The following is a 16623-nucleotide window of genomic DNA, read 5'->3' as shown; positions in this document are numbered from 1 at the left end:
AGCAATGCAAGCTTGATAAATGTGTTTTATTTGTCAAAATATGGAAAAGGTTTACAGTCAGTCATTCCTATACAAAAAAAAAGATTGTGCTGTGATGCTTTGTACTTTTTTTCTACACAAAAAACAAGAGTACAGGAATTGTGCAACAAAACAAATTCATCATAAATTGTAAGAAAAAAATAAGAGATCTGACATTACTGGTACAATCTAGAGGGGAACCATGAAACACGAGAACACTGAAAGTTTTAACCGTTAGAATTGTTGCATAAACACCCCATAGAGATTTTAAAAAGTTCGCATGGTTTTTTTTTAATATAGAAGAATAATTATCAAGCAAAAATATAAAAATTAACATAGATTTATTGATTGTCAGTTTTCTAAGGTCCACTGGCAAATGTTTCATGCATGTTCAAAAAGATAACAATTTGAAGCTAAAGAGAACTAACAAGAGACCAAAGGACAAGGATGATATATCAACTATAGGACAATGTATGGCCTTCAATAATGAGAAAAAGCTTAAGAGAACTAACAAGAGACCAAAGGACAAGGATGATATATAAACTATAGGACAATGTATGGCCTTCAATAATGAGAAAAAGCTAAAGAGAACTAACAAGAGACCAAAGGACAAGGATGATATATCAACTATAGGACAATGTATGGCCTTCAATAATGAGAAAAAGCTAAAGAGAACTACCTATAGACCAAAGGACAAGGATGATATATCAACTATAGGACAATGTATGGCCTTCGATAATGAAAAAAAGCTAAAGAGAACTATCAAGAGATCAAAGGACAAGGATGATATATCAACTATAGGACAATGTATGGCCTTCAATAATGAGAAAAAGCTAAAGAGAACTAACAAGAAACCAAAGGACAAGGATGATATATCAACTATAGGACAATGTATGGCCTTCAATAATGAGAAAAAGCTAAAGAGAACTAACAAGAGACCAAAGGACAAGGATGATATATCAACTATAGGACAATGTATGGCCTTCAATAATGACAAAAAGCTAAAGAGAACTAGCAAGAGACCAAAGGACAAGGATGATATATCAACTATAGGACAATGTATGGCCTTCAAGAATGAGAAAAAGCTAAAGAGAACTAACAAGAGACCAAAGGACAAGGATGATATATCAACTATAGGACAATGTATGGCCTTCAATAATGACAAAAAGCTAAAGAGAACTAGCAAGAGACCAAAGGACAAGGATGATATATCAACTATAGGACAATGTATGGCCTTCAATAATGAGAAAAAGCTTAAGAGCACTAACAAGAGACCAAAGGACAAGGATGATATTTCAACTATAGGACAATGTATGGTCTCCAATAATGAGAAAAAAACATACCATATAGTAGCCTATAAAAGGCACCAGTATGACAAAATGGGAAACAAGTAAACAAGAGAAAACCAACTACCTGATAAAACTAAAGAAAGGAAAAATAAGAGAGACATCAACCACTGAGTTAAAGGCTGTTAACTTGGGACAGGCACATAAAGAATGTGTGGGAAAAGGAAGGCAGTTCCAACTAATCAATAAACCAAGTTTTCCAAGAATAAGAATTTAATCAGTACAAAGCAAATGGAAATCGTGTAAAGACTTCATAAGCAGTAAGAAAAGCATGATGGTGAAATTTCAAAATATCAGTATGGATATGGTGTCGACCAAATTTTGTTTCCACTATCTAAGCCAATCACTTTTAGTAATTTTTCCATTTTTTGAAAACATTAAACTCAAGGTTTGTACCATGAAGTCAATATTCAAAGAATTTACTACACGGTCATAAAATCAAATTCATTCAAATGAGCTTAATTATAGCATTGATCATATCTAATTTCAGAGGCTCTATAAACAACATCACCGTAAACAAATATTTTCTCTATTGTTTACCTGAAAAAAAATGTTCTGGTATCATTTTTGATATGATTTTTGTGGCTTGTACGGGATAACTTTAAAAAAATCTTTCATTAGACTTTGGTAAATTAAGAGGTAGTGGGGTAGGGTTGATATCTCACAAAACATGTTTAACTCCGCCACATCTTTGCGCCTGTCCAAGTCAGGAGCCTATGGCCTTTGTAAGTCTTGTATGCTTTTTAATTTTAGTTTATTTATATATATATCTCGGCGTTTACTTAGTGTGACGTCCATTATCCCTATCTAGTACATATTTTTTTAAGGGACCAGCTGGAGCACGCCTCCGGTTGCGGATTTTGTCGCTGTTTTGAAGACCGATTGATGGTTTTCGGCAGTTTTCTGCTCTTTTGTCGGATTGTTGTCTCTTTGACACATTCTATGTAAAAACCGCAAATATGCGGTCAATTTAGGTCATGTATTAAAGTTACATAGTACTAGTATTTGAAGAGCAAATGTCTTCACCGTGTCACGGGGAAAAAATAAGTGTAAACTTCATGCGCCTATAGATACAATGTGTACTTTTTTCCCACAATAAACTTAATTAAATGCACGCATAAATTGACAAAGGACGTTTGAGCTTTTTTACATACAACAACAGCGCAAATGCCAATTAAAAAGGGCGCAACTGTCCATTAAAAAAAAGTAAAAATGTCTTATCAAACCGTTAACTTAGTGGCACATCCCTGTAAGCTAACACAAATGTCTTAAAAAAGCGTGTTTGCAAGTTTTCTCCTCTCATTGTAAGTGATTTAAGTTTAAATGGTATATTGTGACGCATTATTTGTTTTATGCAGGTATGCAGCTTGTTTTGCGCAGTTTCAGTTACTCTCCGGAAGTGTATAGTGAACAATCTAAAGAACGTCACAATAAGTCCGCTGGCAACGTCTTAACGGCGTTGTAAAAACACACGAATCGCTACATATTCTTTTACGAAACTTATAACAGTTTTACCAATCATACCTGACGGCTTTATTGTGAAAAGGACAAATAATTGTAAAAAAGGTATGTTATTCAACTAAAAAAAGTATTTCAGCAGGGGCGGATGCAGGAATTTTCGAAAGGGGGGGTGCTAACCCAGGGCAAAAGTGGGGGGGGGGTGCAGGGGGGTGCAAAACATATGTCCCGATACAAATGCATTGATCGGCAAAAATAAAGGGGGGGTGCGCACCCCCGGAACCCCCCCTGGATCCGCCACTGTTCAGCAGGTATTTTGTTCACGCTTAAGTATAACGATGCAACAGCATTTAGCATAACTGCCATTTTTAGAATAGAAAAAAGATGAAACATTATATATAGATATGAGTACTAATTTAAGAAAGTTGCTGCAGCATTATAATAACTTCTGTAGCAATATTTTAATTACGTTTCCACCGAAATTGTTGTCATCTTCAATGTTGTTATCTTCATTTTTGTTATCTTCATTTTTGTCATCTTCAATGTTGTTATCTTCATTTTTGTTATCTTCATTTTTTTCATCTTCAATGTTGTTATCTTCATTTTTTGTCATCTTCAATGTTGTTATCTTCATTTTTGTCATCTTCAATGTTGTTATCTTCAATGTTGTTATCTTCAATTTTGTTATCTTCAATGTTGTTATCTTCAAGAAAAGAAACCAGATACATTAAGCAAACTTGTTCAGATTTCCATACTCATTCCTTTCCATTACATAGACAGATAAAAGAAAAGTTGAATGACATGTTCAATCGTTTTCTAAATAGATTTTGTTTTTCGGAAGAACTGACGTCGGTTTTTGTTAGCAACGTAAAACGACTGAAAACTGCATCAGACATTTTTTTCTTTTTGTTATACAACTTATGAAAAATTGATGCCAGGATTTATGTTTTTGAAGAAACATGGTTTATTTTTTGCGGGTCCATTTTAGATGGATCACTTCAATAATGCAAAGGAGATTTTAGAATCCGAGAAGAAAGGGCTTAAATCTCATCTAAAAAAGGATTCACACGCTGATGGAGACAAAGAATTTTGTGCGAAAACGGAAAAAATGAAGGAAGACCTTTACAGACGAAATTATGAAGATTTGTACAGAAGAACAGGTTTGTTTTCTCTTGTTAGATTTCTCGTTTGAATTGTTTTACATTTGTCATTTCGGCCGGGCCTGTCATGGCTGACTATGCGGTATTGGCTCTGCTCATTGTTGAAGGTCGTACGATGACAGTTGTTAATTTCTGTGTCATTGGGTCTCTTGTGGAGAGTTGTCTCATTGGCAATCATACCACATCTTCTTTTTTATATCATAATTTAAGACACACAGGTTTAACCAAAGAGAAAAAATAGTATTTCCAGTTTATAATAATAGGCGGTTACTATAAAAAGAGAATAGCGTAAGAATTTTAAAAAATAAGACTTCGATCTGACTTTGCTTAAGTTTTGGATGAGAGTACAGAATCCCGAACTATCATGAATTTTGTAAAGCTTTTTTGAAATATGTCTAAACTGATGCAATTTGGACATTTTTTCATAAACTTGAAGTACATTTAATCATGAATTTGTACCTGTAGGCGTCTTTTTTACTTCTGATGTAAAGATTAAAATACGTTCTTTGACGTGTAATTCCCTTTAAATACCTATACTGATTATGCATCAACATCTAAGCCAAAAACTGGACATGATTTTTGTACACTTTAATAGTAAAGTAACTAATAGAGCTGTATTAGATAATATAATTGATTGAGTGATTGAAATGAACTGTCTGTTTTATTTCAGAGGCTGCAACCAAGAAGTTGCTTGGCGAATTTAAAAAAGAGGCCGGGTCAATTCTAGAGTTAAATTTTTGGAAAGATATTGAAAATATGAGAGGGGACTATCACTATCCTGAGGAAGAAGGCGTTCCATGTGAAGTAATAGGTTTGTGTTGGGAAAAAAACTGTTGATAGTGACTATATTATGTATGTATAAGGAGGTGCACTACACTACACTAAAAATAAGAAATCGATAAATAATGAAAAATTTAAACGCAGTTGAAAATAGCTCATGTAAAAAGGATCATTGTTTAAGCTAAAAACTTCTTCTAGAGGTAACGGACCTCTTGATAAACACATTTGCTAACTTCATCTTTTGCTTTGGCTGTTATTTTACTATTATTTTACAAACTCATGTTATTAAACAATATAACTAATGCCAAACTGCGAAAAACAAATCAGTTAGAGTTCTGTTTATATTTCCTGTTTGTGAAGCAAAAAGTTATCAAATGTACTAGGATTATAATTTGATACGCCACACCGTCACGCGCGTTTCGCACAATAAGACTCATCAGTGACGCTGAAGGTCAAACAGATATGCAAATAAAAAAAGATTCATTCATTTTTTTTTTATTCTTCCCATATTTAAGATCACGCCAAGGAAGATATTAAAACCAACAACGAACAAGATGACATCAGCAATGAACTACTAGTATTTGATGAACCAGTAATGACCAACATGAATCAGAAAAAACGGGAATGAAAGTAACGAGAAATTACAAATACAGAACATATAAAAGCTCTGAGAAAGACGGAAATTCAAGACCTCACATAAAATTCTGTTGGTAAGGTTTAATCTGCAATGATCTCTCACTACATCTTGTCATGATTGTAAAATTACGCGACATGTTTTAATTTCAAGCCAAAACAACTGTATTTTTAACTACAATCCTAAATGTGGACATGGTCACAAAATTCGCCTCATCAACAATCACACACGGCACCATTGTGATCTGTTGCAATTAAAGGCTTTAAAGTTACAGTTCAAGTAGTAATAAAACCCAAGTTTAACTTTGCAATTATATCAATAGCAAAAATTAAATGACACAAATAACCTGTCTGAGAGTACAAGCAGTTACCGACAGTTCATTTCACTCACTAAACCCACCGCACTTTACTTTTATCTTATATATTCAAAATATTATATATTTTATTTTTTTCATGTATCTTATTTTTTTGTACATACAATCCTATAATGTTTTCGTCATTTTGAAATATTTTTGTGCTTATAATTGCATTTGGAGACAACGTCTCTTTATCTCAATCAAATTTGTTATTCTTGCAAATACAAATGTTTGAACTAATAAATGATAAACACATGTGTCTGTATTTTACAGAGTGGACATGAATTTAAAGTAAATATCAAATTATATAATAATAATTCTTATATGATTTGCATATTATGGAATACGTTGATATGATTGGTCGAGAAAACTTCTGGTTGTTGATCTTGACGTTGGTTATTTTTCGATAGACGACGTTGACCGAACTTCTTTTCGTAACCAATGTAAACAAGTTGGCGGCGATAATAAAACTTGACGTTAACAAAAATTTTTTCACCTCACGTTAATCGTTAAATAAAATAATATTCAAAAAAAAATCGTTTGAATGATAATAAGAGTTTTTTTTTTTTTTTTTTTTATCAGATAGCAAATTTCATTGAGTACATATTTTTGCGTTAACCAACAAATATATTCATGCGCCAGGTCTATTCAATAAAATAAATACACAATTTACGTGTGATAGAGCTAACAAGTGTGAAAAAATATATTCCTTATCTCCAATTTAAAAGAATTATAAGTTTTAAGGAATTTACTGGTGTATAAACTGTACCAAGTCACTCACATACATATCATAAAAGTCTTGTTTGAGAGTGAATTGGTCGAGTTTATACACCAATAAATTCCTTTTGAAAGGCGTTTAATCCTATAAAGAATACAGTTGTTTTTGGCATAAACAAGTTTTATAGTGCATTTTTTTTCAGACAAACTGCCAAATTTGAAGAATCCAGCCATCAGAGATTTCATCGGAAAGATTTTGTCTGGTCTCCGCATTAATAAAAAGTAGAAGATTCGACAATTTATCATTCAAAGATGTCGTTTAAATTCTGTATTTTACTGATTGAATTAATGATTCTATTGTTATATATCTAATTCTTTTAAATAAAATGATTTCGTACAAACAAACACAAATAAATTGAAATCCTTTAGATCATATCGGGAGGGTTTTTTCTATGGTAAAATTGTTTGGTAGTGAAGTATGCAGAGTAGACATATAATAACTGTCCAGTTGAACAGATGGACATTTATTGAACGAACATTAATATAAAGAAATTTATTTGTTTAAAGCTGATAAATTTATATAAGGTTTCTTCTGTAATTTAAAAATTCAATATATGGTGGGAATATTTCATGCGTTCTGCAACAGCTTTCAGTCAAGTCGTTGTAGACATTTTATCCATGATCTCATCTTTTGTAAATGTTGCAGGTATGAAATTACGCAAATTTTCTATCTCAATTCTAGGTGTTTCTGAAAAGTCGAACGTCTGAAAGCTTGATGATTGCTTTGTCAGCAGCTGCAGACAAAAAACGATTTCCTAAAAAAAAAAAGATGTGGTATTACTGCCAATGAGACAACTCTCCACAAGAGCCCAAATGAAACAGAAATAAACAAATATGTGTCACCGTGCAGCCGTCAACAATGAACAAAGTCCATACCGCAAAATCAGTTATAAAAGGCCCCGAAATGACAAATGTAAAACAATTCAAACAAGAAAACTAACGGCATAATCTATGTTAAAAAATGATCGAAAATTAATTATGTAACACATCAACAAACGACAACCATAGGCTCCTGACTTGGGACAGACACTTACATACAGAATGTGGCGGAGTTAAACATGACGGAAAGTTAAAGTGTTTCTCTGGAAAGTTTACCTTCATAGTTATAATTTTGTGACTTCCTGAAGTATCTGTATTACAATTTCAATGTAAAACAGTGTCCATATTCGCCCAAAAAACAACATAACAAAATTTAGATTTTGATGTGGCATAATATTTGTCTAGCACCCACCGTAATCCACCCGAACAAGTCGTTATGAAAATTCGCCCCGTAGACAACACAAATCTGTGTCCACACTTGTATGTATATTTAGATAATCTATTTTGGTCAGTTCTGTCTTGACCATGATATGTATCTGCTTCACTAGACAATATTAAATTTAAAAGGATTTGAAACAGATAACATGGATAACGCCGTCAAAGAGATGGAACTTTTGGCCACATAGTTATCGGTAAATAGCCAAAGTAGTCGTACAATCAATTCTTTTTATCAGAATTTGTTGACAACAGAGGAATTCCAACTTCTATTATCAGATTAGAAGGTCACCACAAGCGTTGTAAGTACGGTTTTTACATCAAAATGACATAGTAATAATACAATGTATCGGTATAGTCTTTCTTTATTAATTATCATTTTGCATTCAGAATAATAACTTGTGTACAACCTTCTAATAAGACTTCATAAGATTTCATACGTAGTCTTTCGGAAATCTATATTTTACTTTTTGTGTATGAAAGAACCAGACATTTTGTGTGTAATTAAAACGTTACCAATGCAAGCATATTTTCTAAATGTCAATGATGCGCTTTTTCTAAAAAATATTATAAATATTCTGTATCAGCTTCACAAATAATACATGATGGTTTTGAAATTCAAATTGTACTGATGTTGCTTATCATCTTAATATAACGTATTATGGTGTTCTTTCATTTGCCTTTGTAAATCATTATTAACCTTTATTATTTAGTCCTTTTTTGGTATTTTATTTACGTGACTCGGTACTTATGCGTCCAGCCAATGCATTGTTGTGCTGTGGTCATTTGTTTTTTAAATGTTTGTCTTTCATTTTGCTTATGTGCTTTGTTTTTCTTTGTTGACATAATTTTTTTATAGTGATTATGATTATAACATAATGTTGACTTCTAAACCCTTTATTTTTTACCTATTAGGTTTCTTTTTTGTTCACATATTGTCATCAATTTAATGGAACATTATGAGACTGTCATGCAAGTAAGAGGTTAAGCTAGCTATAAAACCAGGTTTAATCCACCGTTTTCTTCATAAATAAATGCATGTACCAATTTAGGAATATAGTAGTTGTTTTCCTTTCGTTTGATTTGTTTGAGCTTTTAATTATGCAATTGTATAAGCGACTTCCCGATTTGGATTTACTTGGAGATCGCTATTTTTGTTACTTTACTATTTTCTAGAACATGACCATTTTAAATCCTTCCCAATATATAGTAAGGATGCAACTCCTTATTGAGTTAATGCGTAATTACCCACAGCCTATATAAGATGCTGGTAATGTAAAAAAATATGTGCTGGAACTTTAACTTTTCACAATATAAAGTGACAATAACAGACCTTTTGATAATTTATTTTTATGTTGTTTATTCAATCTTCCAATTATAATCAATTTAAACTAATTATAAGGTTTTGAATTTTTTATTGTTGAAAAAATACATGTTTACTTTTTCAATGACTGAGGTATATCGTACGATAAAGATGGAAATTTGTATCTCAACTAAACCTCCACCACGTAAAAAAGACAGAGTCGTACTCTATTTTTTATACATTTCTAAACCGTAAGATGAAATACAAGAAACATAAAAAATAAAAATAAATGAATAGAAATATTGAGCAATTATTTATGTTTTTAGCTTTTCAATACCAAAATGACAGACAAAAGAGAGACGAAGAAGTTATTGGTGCTTTTAATTGATGGTTTTCGTTGGGATTACTTTGACATACATGGTCTAGAGCTGCCAGGATTTAAACAGCTGTTTCGACAAGGGATAAAATCAGATTATATGGTTCCTGATTTTCCCTCATTGTCATATCCAAATTATTACTCAATAATGACAGGTAAAAAATAATGTAAAGATTACTTTTTGTGCTGGCTATCTCGTGTAATTCAAAGCATAACATAATTTATTCGAACGTAAAAGCTATACCTACTTACAGAAATTTCAGCCTTATCTAGCTGAAATGAGCTTTTTGATATTTGCCTTTTTTTGTCTCTTTCGTTCTTGTATTATAGATCTTCTAATTCAAATGCATACTGTCGAACTGGACTACCATTTCTAATAAAGAAGGTTTGACATATTTTACATATTTATGTTAGCTGTCTTTATTTTTGTAATGATCGATATACAGAACAGATACACGGCAAATGTATGTCCTTGTAAATAAACTCATCATAGATACTAGGATTTAAATTTGTTTTTACACCAGACGCGCGTGTCGTCTACAAAAGACTCATCAGTGACGCTCGAATCCAAAAAAGTTATAAAGGTTAAATAAAGTACGAAGTTCAAGAGCATTGATGAACAAAATTCCTAAAATTTTGCCAAATACATCTCAGGGTTATCTATTCCTGAGGTAGAAAAGCCTTAGTATTTCAAATATCAATGTTCGTTATTGAAATAATTCATCATAAGTTTCTAGTTTTCTGACATGAAATTGTCTTTTAAAAGGACTACATGTTGAAAATCATGGATTTGTTGGTAATTTTATGTGGAATCAAGAACGTGGAAACAGCTTTGAAATTAAGATGGAAACCGCTGAATCGAAAAAATCACACTGGTTTGAAGGTGCTGAACCTCTTTGGATTACTGCAGTAAAACAGGTGAGTAAATATAATTTTGCCAGAACGTGAAATTTCAAATGAAAAGCTTGCTGTCTAAATAAGAACAGTGTCAAAACTTACGCACTAGATACTAGAAAATTTGGTCTCATTAATTATTGTAACGCATACGAACTCAATGCAGGAACATGAAATCTCACTGTTGTATTGCTTTCGGTTTCAATGCCAGAATAACAGGTTTCAATGGTGTCCCGCCTACACGACCAACTTCCGAATTAAAACAGTTATACAAGGGAACCCACTATAAGAATGTATTGTTCGAGTGCTTTCATGTTATTAAAATGAGATATGCAAGCAATAAAAAAAACACATGTACTTTACTCAGAGGTATGCTAATGACCATTTATAAAACCTAAATACTTTAGTGCGGTCATGTTTAAACCAAGACTAAAATAAGAGAATCGACAAAGAGCACAGAAATACAGTTTAAAAACATAACATTGATATAAAGGCTCTTTAAACTTGACCAGGTTCAATTTTGTCCCAAATAATATATTATGTAAATGGCTAAGGTGAATACGGATAATTGATGAGTAAGATGATAAACCAAAGATGCATGTATGTATGTGTTCACGGTAACTCCATGAAAACGGTATGTTTTGATCAGCTCAAACTGACCATGACCATACAAGAAATGTAATATATTAACTTTAGTATATATATTATTTTTAGGAAAAGAGAACACATATGTTTGAGTGGCCTGGCGGACATATCCCAAACAAAGGAACGACATCAACATTTTACGATGAAATGGGCGTTGATGAGTGGCCAATGATTCCCCATATGATGAAGAATTTAAAGAAAGCTTTCAACAAATTCAAAACTGATAAAATAGACATGGCAGGTACGGATTGCTTTGTCAGTAAATTATCACTAGCACGAATTGTATGATATGTTTCGATTGCGAAGTTTCTGTGTATGAATTTTGCATTACACTAAAACTAAATTGCAGCTACTACAGGCAAAGCTGATGTGTTATTTCAGTTTAAGGTGTGTAGCTTCCAAAATGGTTTTGTTTGGAGAGTTTCTTGTGGAGTTATCCAGAAACATGTGTAATTTCCTCTGAAATAGTTAACTTAGCTTTTATAGGATGCTTAGATTTTACGAAACATTTACTACCAGATGTTTAACAACAAATAATCCATCAACTAATCATTGTATTACTAGTATTAAAAAGAGGCCGTGCAGCGTGAAACGCATGAAACCACCAATTCTCTTTTCAGGTGTATTCGTGGATGTAGTAGATGATGGGGGACACAGTTATGGTCCTAACTCAAAAGAGTTAAAAGACATTATCAGACAAACAGATGAAGCTATCAAACAAATGTTAGATATGTTAGTACAGGAAGGTTTAGAGGACAAAGTAAATATAGTTATATTTTCTGACCATGGAATGACAGAAATTTCTGAGTCTAGAACTATTGATATATCAGATCATATAGGATATGCGGATGTAGAAGCTGTCAGGGATAAAGGAGCTGTATGTAGCATATGGCCAAGAGAAGGAAAATTAGAAAAAGTAAGTATTTATTTTCTAATCATAAAGCTTAGACATCAACTTAACTTTTTCCAAAAAAGAATCGAACCCAAATTCTCGGAAATCACTAGTTGGTTACTGACACCAACCTCCTTACTTTAGACAATGTATTCCCTTTAACGGAAAAATAATCCTGCAAAGTCCTCTGAAATATTGAATCCTACTTATATATAAGTTTGTGTATTATAAGCCAAATGTTTTTTTTTTTTATTGAAAAGAAAATAATGACCATACCCATCCATATTTATGTCAAATGTTAACGTTGTCTGCTAATTTAAAAGTTTGGGGTTAAAGAAGTATGATTTATAAGTTTTGGATAAGTTATACTTCTATTACGAGTGATTTAGAGTTTAGTTTTTTTATTACATATATATTTATCTATTGAAGACTGTAAATTGACCTTTGAATGTTTTTTATATATTTTTTGGGGGTTTCTGGTTGCAGTCGCATAGACGTATACCCCACAACTTTCCTGAAGAAGTGTTTATATTTTTTTTCTATCTTTTGATTCATTAGTCTTTGCTGTGTTTTATTCATGTCTTTTTGCTTTGCTTCTAAACCGATTTTCGTTTACAGTATGTCATTAATTTTGAATACCTGTTATGCAGATATTGACCCTCAACTCATTACTATTTGTTTAGGTGTATTCTAATCTACGACAAATGAACAACAAGCATATAACAGTTTACAAAAAGGAAAATTTACCAGAAAGATGGCGTTATAAAAATAGTCAATTGGTAGCACCCATAATTGTTGTAGCAGAGCTTGGTTGGTATATTTTAGCTGTGAGTTTCTTACTTTATAGTATATTCAAAATAATATATATTTTTAAAGAAACAAAATAAAGTCATGCAAATACACGATGGTCAATATATTGCACTCTCTGGCATTTATTTGATTATTAAGTACCAGTATGTAAGAAACAATCAGCTGTTCAGGATCATAATGAAAGTCTTGACTTCAATATTTAGATTTTTTCTATGTTTTATTGTCCCTTATACATTCACATAGAACGACGCAACGACATGCCTTATACAGATCAGCAATTTTGATATATTCAATAGTTTCAGCAATGATTCAAAGTCAATAAATATTTAAAGAACACATAGATCATGTTATAAATATACAGACTTTTGTAGCCTTCAGGACAAAGCATAGACAAATATAGCGATGGACCTGCTAAAGGACATCACGGATATGATAATGCAGAGAAAGATATGGGTGGTATATTTTTAGCTTGTGGCCCAGGTAGGTTTAATGGTTTTTATTTTTTTTTTCAATTAATTATTTTTAAATCGAATTTAATATTCAGAAGACGTACACCGAGTATCATTAAGCTATATTTGATATTTACTGTAACACAAATGCACAAAAAACTACTGTTATTATGTAGGTTAATAATTCAGTGTTTACATATTTTTGTTAACTTTTACTTATTTCTTATCATATATAATATTTGCATCAGAAATTATTTCACTTGTTTTTAATGGAAATATCAATTATTTATTGCGAATTTTCTAAAGAAAATATTAGACTTTTTTAGTGGAACATAGCGTGAGATGCACTTAAAAAATAATTATTCGCACTAATGACCATTCTAAACTAATGTACAAACTAACTATTGAAATTAACACTTTAAAAATTTCGCGCAAGATAGCAAAGTCAATTGATATCACCAAAAGAGCGTCCTCTGATGATCATAAAACGCAGAATCATCCACCTTTTGTTTATCTAGAGACGACGACAATCTTTCTATTAAACTCATCACAATGTAAGTTTAAAATGTGGACTTTGAGAAACATTACATTTATGGGGTCTTTGTTCAATGTTTCTAAATCATGAAATGATTTAGTTTTCCCTGTATAAACCATTTAAAATAACTGATTTCTTAATTTCAAAGTATTTAGACAAAAAATAACAAGGTCCACAACAAGAAGATTTAGAAAATTCCTTTTATTAAACAAGTTGATACCTCAGCTTCAATTAGTATAGTCAATAGAATTTCAAGTTAAATTGTCATTCTGATGATTTAAGATAAGGTTCAGTTTGAGGTAAAAATCTTTGATTAAATAATGGTTAGCATGCTTGTTTTTGAAGGGAAAAAGTTGTTCAACTCTGAAAATTGTATCTTTGTTGAAATTTATTGACACCTGTAGGATCTTCTTAATTTTTGCAGATTTTTTTAATTTTGTAAAAGAAGTATTGACAAAACCAAGTTCAGTTGCATCAAAGAAATTTTGTATTTTTTAAGTAAATATGGTTCTGAATTGTTAGTAGGAATTGTTGACAAATGACATTATAATTGTAAATTTAGAAAATCTTGTACATCCTATTTACCTCGCACATAATTGTTTACAGGCCAAATGTAAGATACATAGTCACCACTTAGGGGCATTATGTTTTTGGGTCTGTGCGTCTGTTTGTTTTTCCCTTCAGCTGTCCCACTTAAGGTTAAAGATTTTGGTCAAGGTAGTTTCAGATGAAGTTGTCCAATAAACTTAAAACTTAGTACACATGTTCACTATGGTATGATCTTTCTAATTTTTAATGCCAAATTAGAGTATAGAGCCCAATTTCATGGTCCACTGAACATAGAAAATGATAGTGAGAGAGGGGCATCAGTTCACTATGGACACATTCTTGTTCAAACTTCCCTTTTTTAATCTCGTGATAAACAAAGTACAGGGGGAATTAGAAATACACGATGTCCATCTGTATGTGTGTCTGGTCTTGTAAACCTTTCGTGTGTATAATTGTCAAATATTTATGAAACTTATATTAAAGTATACATGTTAAACATCCGGTTTTAAGTTTTGTCTTCAAAGTCGAAAGAAATGTTAACGATGTCTGAGAAATTATTCGTTTTGAGTCATTAAAATCATTTCATTGTTTCCTCCCCTTAATTGCTTTGAATGATTTCAGGAAAATTGTAGGAAAATTCATGAAGTAAATGCGATGCAGCAGTCATACAAGTTCGATGAGGCTATAAAGTATGAGCATGCTTCGTTATGTGATTTTGAAAAATATATTTTAGAAAAAGGACACCAACTTTTAGGTTATCTCAAAATGACTGAAATTAGGCAAGTTTTCAGATCCTTGTATATAACCTATGTCTCCAATTTCAAAATTAGTGCCAACATACTATTTTCAAAGGAGTTTTGTTCCTTTGAGTTGCCAATATTATTTGGAAGATTATTATCAAATTTATTTTAAAGATTATAACAGCAATGTATGCTACAAGTTGGCAAATCAGCAAATATAAATTATTTTTTTGAAGAAGATACTTTTCTTGGACACTAGTATTCTTAAAACAGAATTTTGCATTGTTTGTATTCTGAAGTGTACAGTTCTTGGTAGATATATATGAAACTTATAACATAGATTTATATCAGCAAATTTGAGAATCAGAGCTAAACAAACACACATCATTAAAGGAGTTATGCCCCTTGAAAATTTTCATTTGAAGCACTCTCACACCTACATATCTTGTGGCATTTTAAAAATTATATCAAAGGCTATCAACAAGGTCTTATAAGAGTGCAGACAATTTTTTTATTGGGTTGATGCCACCATCAATCAATCAATCAATAAATTCTAAGTTAATGTGAACACTATGTTACTTAATGTGTGTAGATTGCAACTGCTGTTGTTTTTGATTTATTTACCTGTTGAATAATTCAGGCATCCTAAAGCCTTTTTTTGGGGTTTATTTCAATGACTGTGCAATAATATTTGTTAGTTCTTCTATATCATCTTTTAAACAACATGTTGTTATATTCTGAAAAATAAAGTATAGGTTCAGAAGCGAGATAGCTTAACACTTCTAAGATATTAAATATTGTGGGTGTGCATTGAGTTGCAATCTTGAATACTTTGAGAACAAATCCATATAAATAATTGATTTCTATTATCATTTTTAAGTCTTATTCATCTTGTTACTTTGTTCTTTACACTGGATTTATTTCATTTTTTTGGGTACCTATTATCATGGATTAAGGAAAACATACATGATATTTGATCTCATGGTTTTGCAAAAGTAGGAAAACATGCCTATAGAGCATTAGACATTTTTTTAACATTTAATTTCGTGGCTCGCCTTTACCAAGGAAGTCTACGAAAATTGGTATCCATCGAATAATAATGAATCCACATTATAGCTTGTTCCATATACCCAGTCGTCTGTATACTTCATTGTTTTCCTAATTCGTAGTTTTAAGAATTAAGTATTAAACTATTTCATATTATTACTCTCTTTTCAGATTTTAAAAAGAACTTTAAAAATGGGCCAGTTAAAGCAGTAGATATATATCAAGTGATGTGCAAAGCACTTGAAATTCAACCTCTTCCACATAAGGGCAACTGGTCTAGTGTCAAAGATATATTTATTTGAAAATAGTGTATCACCTTTTTTTAGTTTGAATAAATACGTAATAATGAAATGGTATTCTTTGTTGAAATTTATTCGCAACTCTTTATACGGTGGTTGGTGCTTGTCCATTGTGTAAAGTCGGATGGCATCCTTTAAATAACTATTTTGGGTAACTTGTGAATGATAACTTGTGATACTTATTTTGTTGCTCCAACATACAAAGCCTCAATCAATATAGTATTGTTTTTAAATTATTGTTTTGTGAATTACATAGAAAATGCACTTCGAAAGTGGCACACACCTTGGAATCCAACTTCACA

At 31.6% G+C, this 16623-nt stretch overlaps 1 protein-coding gene and 1 long non-coding RNA gene across 3 annotated transcripts; one reads left to right on the top strand and one right to left on the bottom strand.

The window, feature by feature from the left end:
* The first annotated feature begins 2794 nt into the window (after positions 1–2794).
* Positions 2795–16373, top strand: LOC143064034 (glycerophosphocholine cholinephosphodiesterase ENPP6-like). Of its 2 annotated transcripts, XM_076236537.1 has the most exons (11): positions 2795–2930; positions 3811–3982; positions 4653–4793; positions 5278–5472; positions 9412–9616; positions 10228–10379; positions 11070–11241; positions 11621–11916; positions 12576–12719; positions 13074–13182; positions 16194–16373. In XM_076236537.1, exons 5-11 carry the CDS (start codon positions 9427–9429, stop codon positions 16322–16324), a joined length of 1194 nt encoding a protein of 397 aa, XP_076092652.1. In that variant the 5' UTR covers positions 2795–2930; positions 3811–3982; positions 4653–4793; positions 5278–5472; positions 9412–9426; the 3' UTR covers positions 16325–16373. The 2 variants fall into 2 exon arrangements, with proteins under 2 accessions (XP_076092652.1, XP_076092653.1); XM_076236538.1 differs by lacking the exons at positions 2795–2930; positions 3811–3982; positions 4653–4793; positions 5278–5472 and adding an exon at positions 7866–8084.
* LOC143064035 (uncharacterized) lies at positions 6975–7865 on the bottom strand. The gene is made up of 2 exons (XR_012975170.1): positions 7624–7865; positions 6975–7283 (listed from the first exon to the last, which is right to left on the bottom strand). It is a non-coding gene; the product is annotated as an uncharacterized LOC143064035 (long non-coding RNA).
* Positions 16374–16623: the final 250 nt, after the last annotated feature.

Source organism: Mytilus galloprovincialis, chromosome 2 (assembly GCF_965363235.1).
Source record: "Mytilus galloprovincialis chromosome 2, xbMytGall1.hap1.1, whole genome shotgun sequence".
NCBI lineage: Eukaryota > Metazoa > Mollusca > Bivalvia > Mytilida > Mytilidae > Mytilus > Mytilus galloprovincialis.
This window is presented reverse-complemented; position numbering and strand designations above follow the sequence as displayed.

What these genes read in the sequence shown, in the direction of transcription:
- LOC143064034 (XM_076236537.1), top strand. Translation starts at nt 9,427, where the DNA reads ATGACAGACAAAAGAGAGACGAAGAAGTTATTGGTGCTTTTAATTGAT. An exon ending in TGATAAAATAGACATGGCAG is followed by an intron (nt 11,242 to 11,620) that starts GTACGGATTGCT and finishes TTCTCTTTTCAG; the next exon opens with GTGTATTCGTGGATGTAGTA. An exon ending in GAGAAGGAAAATTAGAAAAA is followed by an intron (nt 11,917 to 12,575) that starts GTAAGTATTTAT and finishes CTATTTGTTTAG; the next exon opens with GTGTATTCTAATCTACGACA.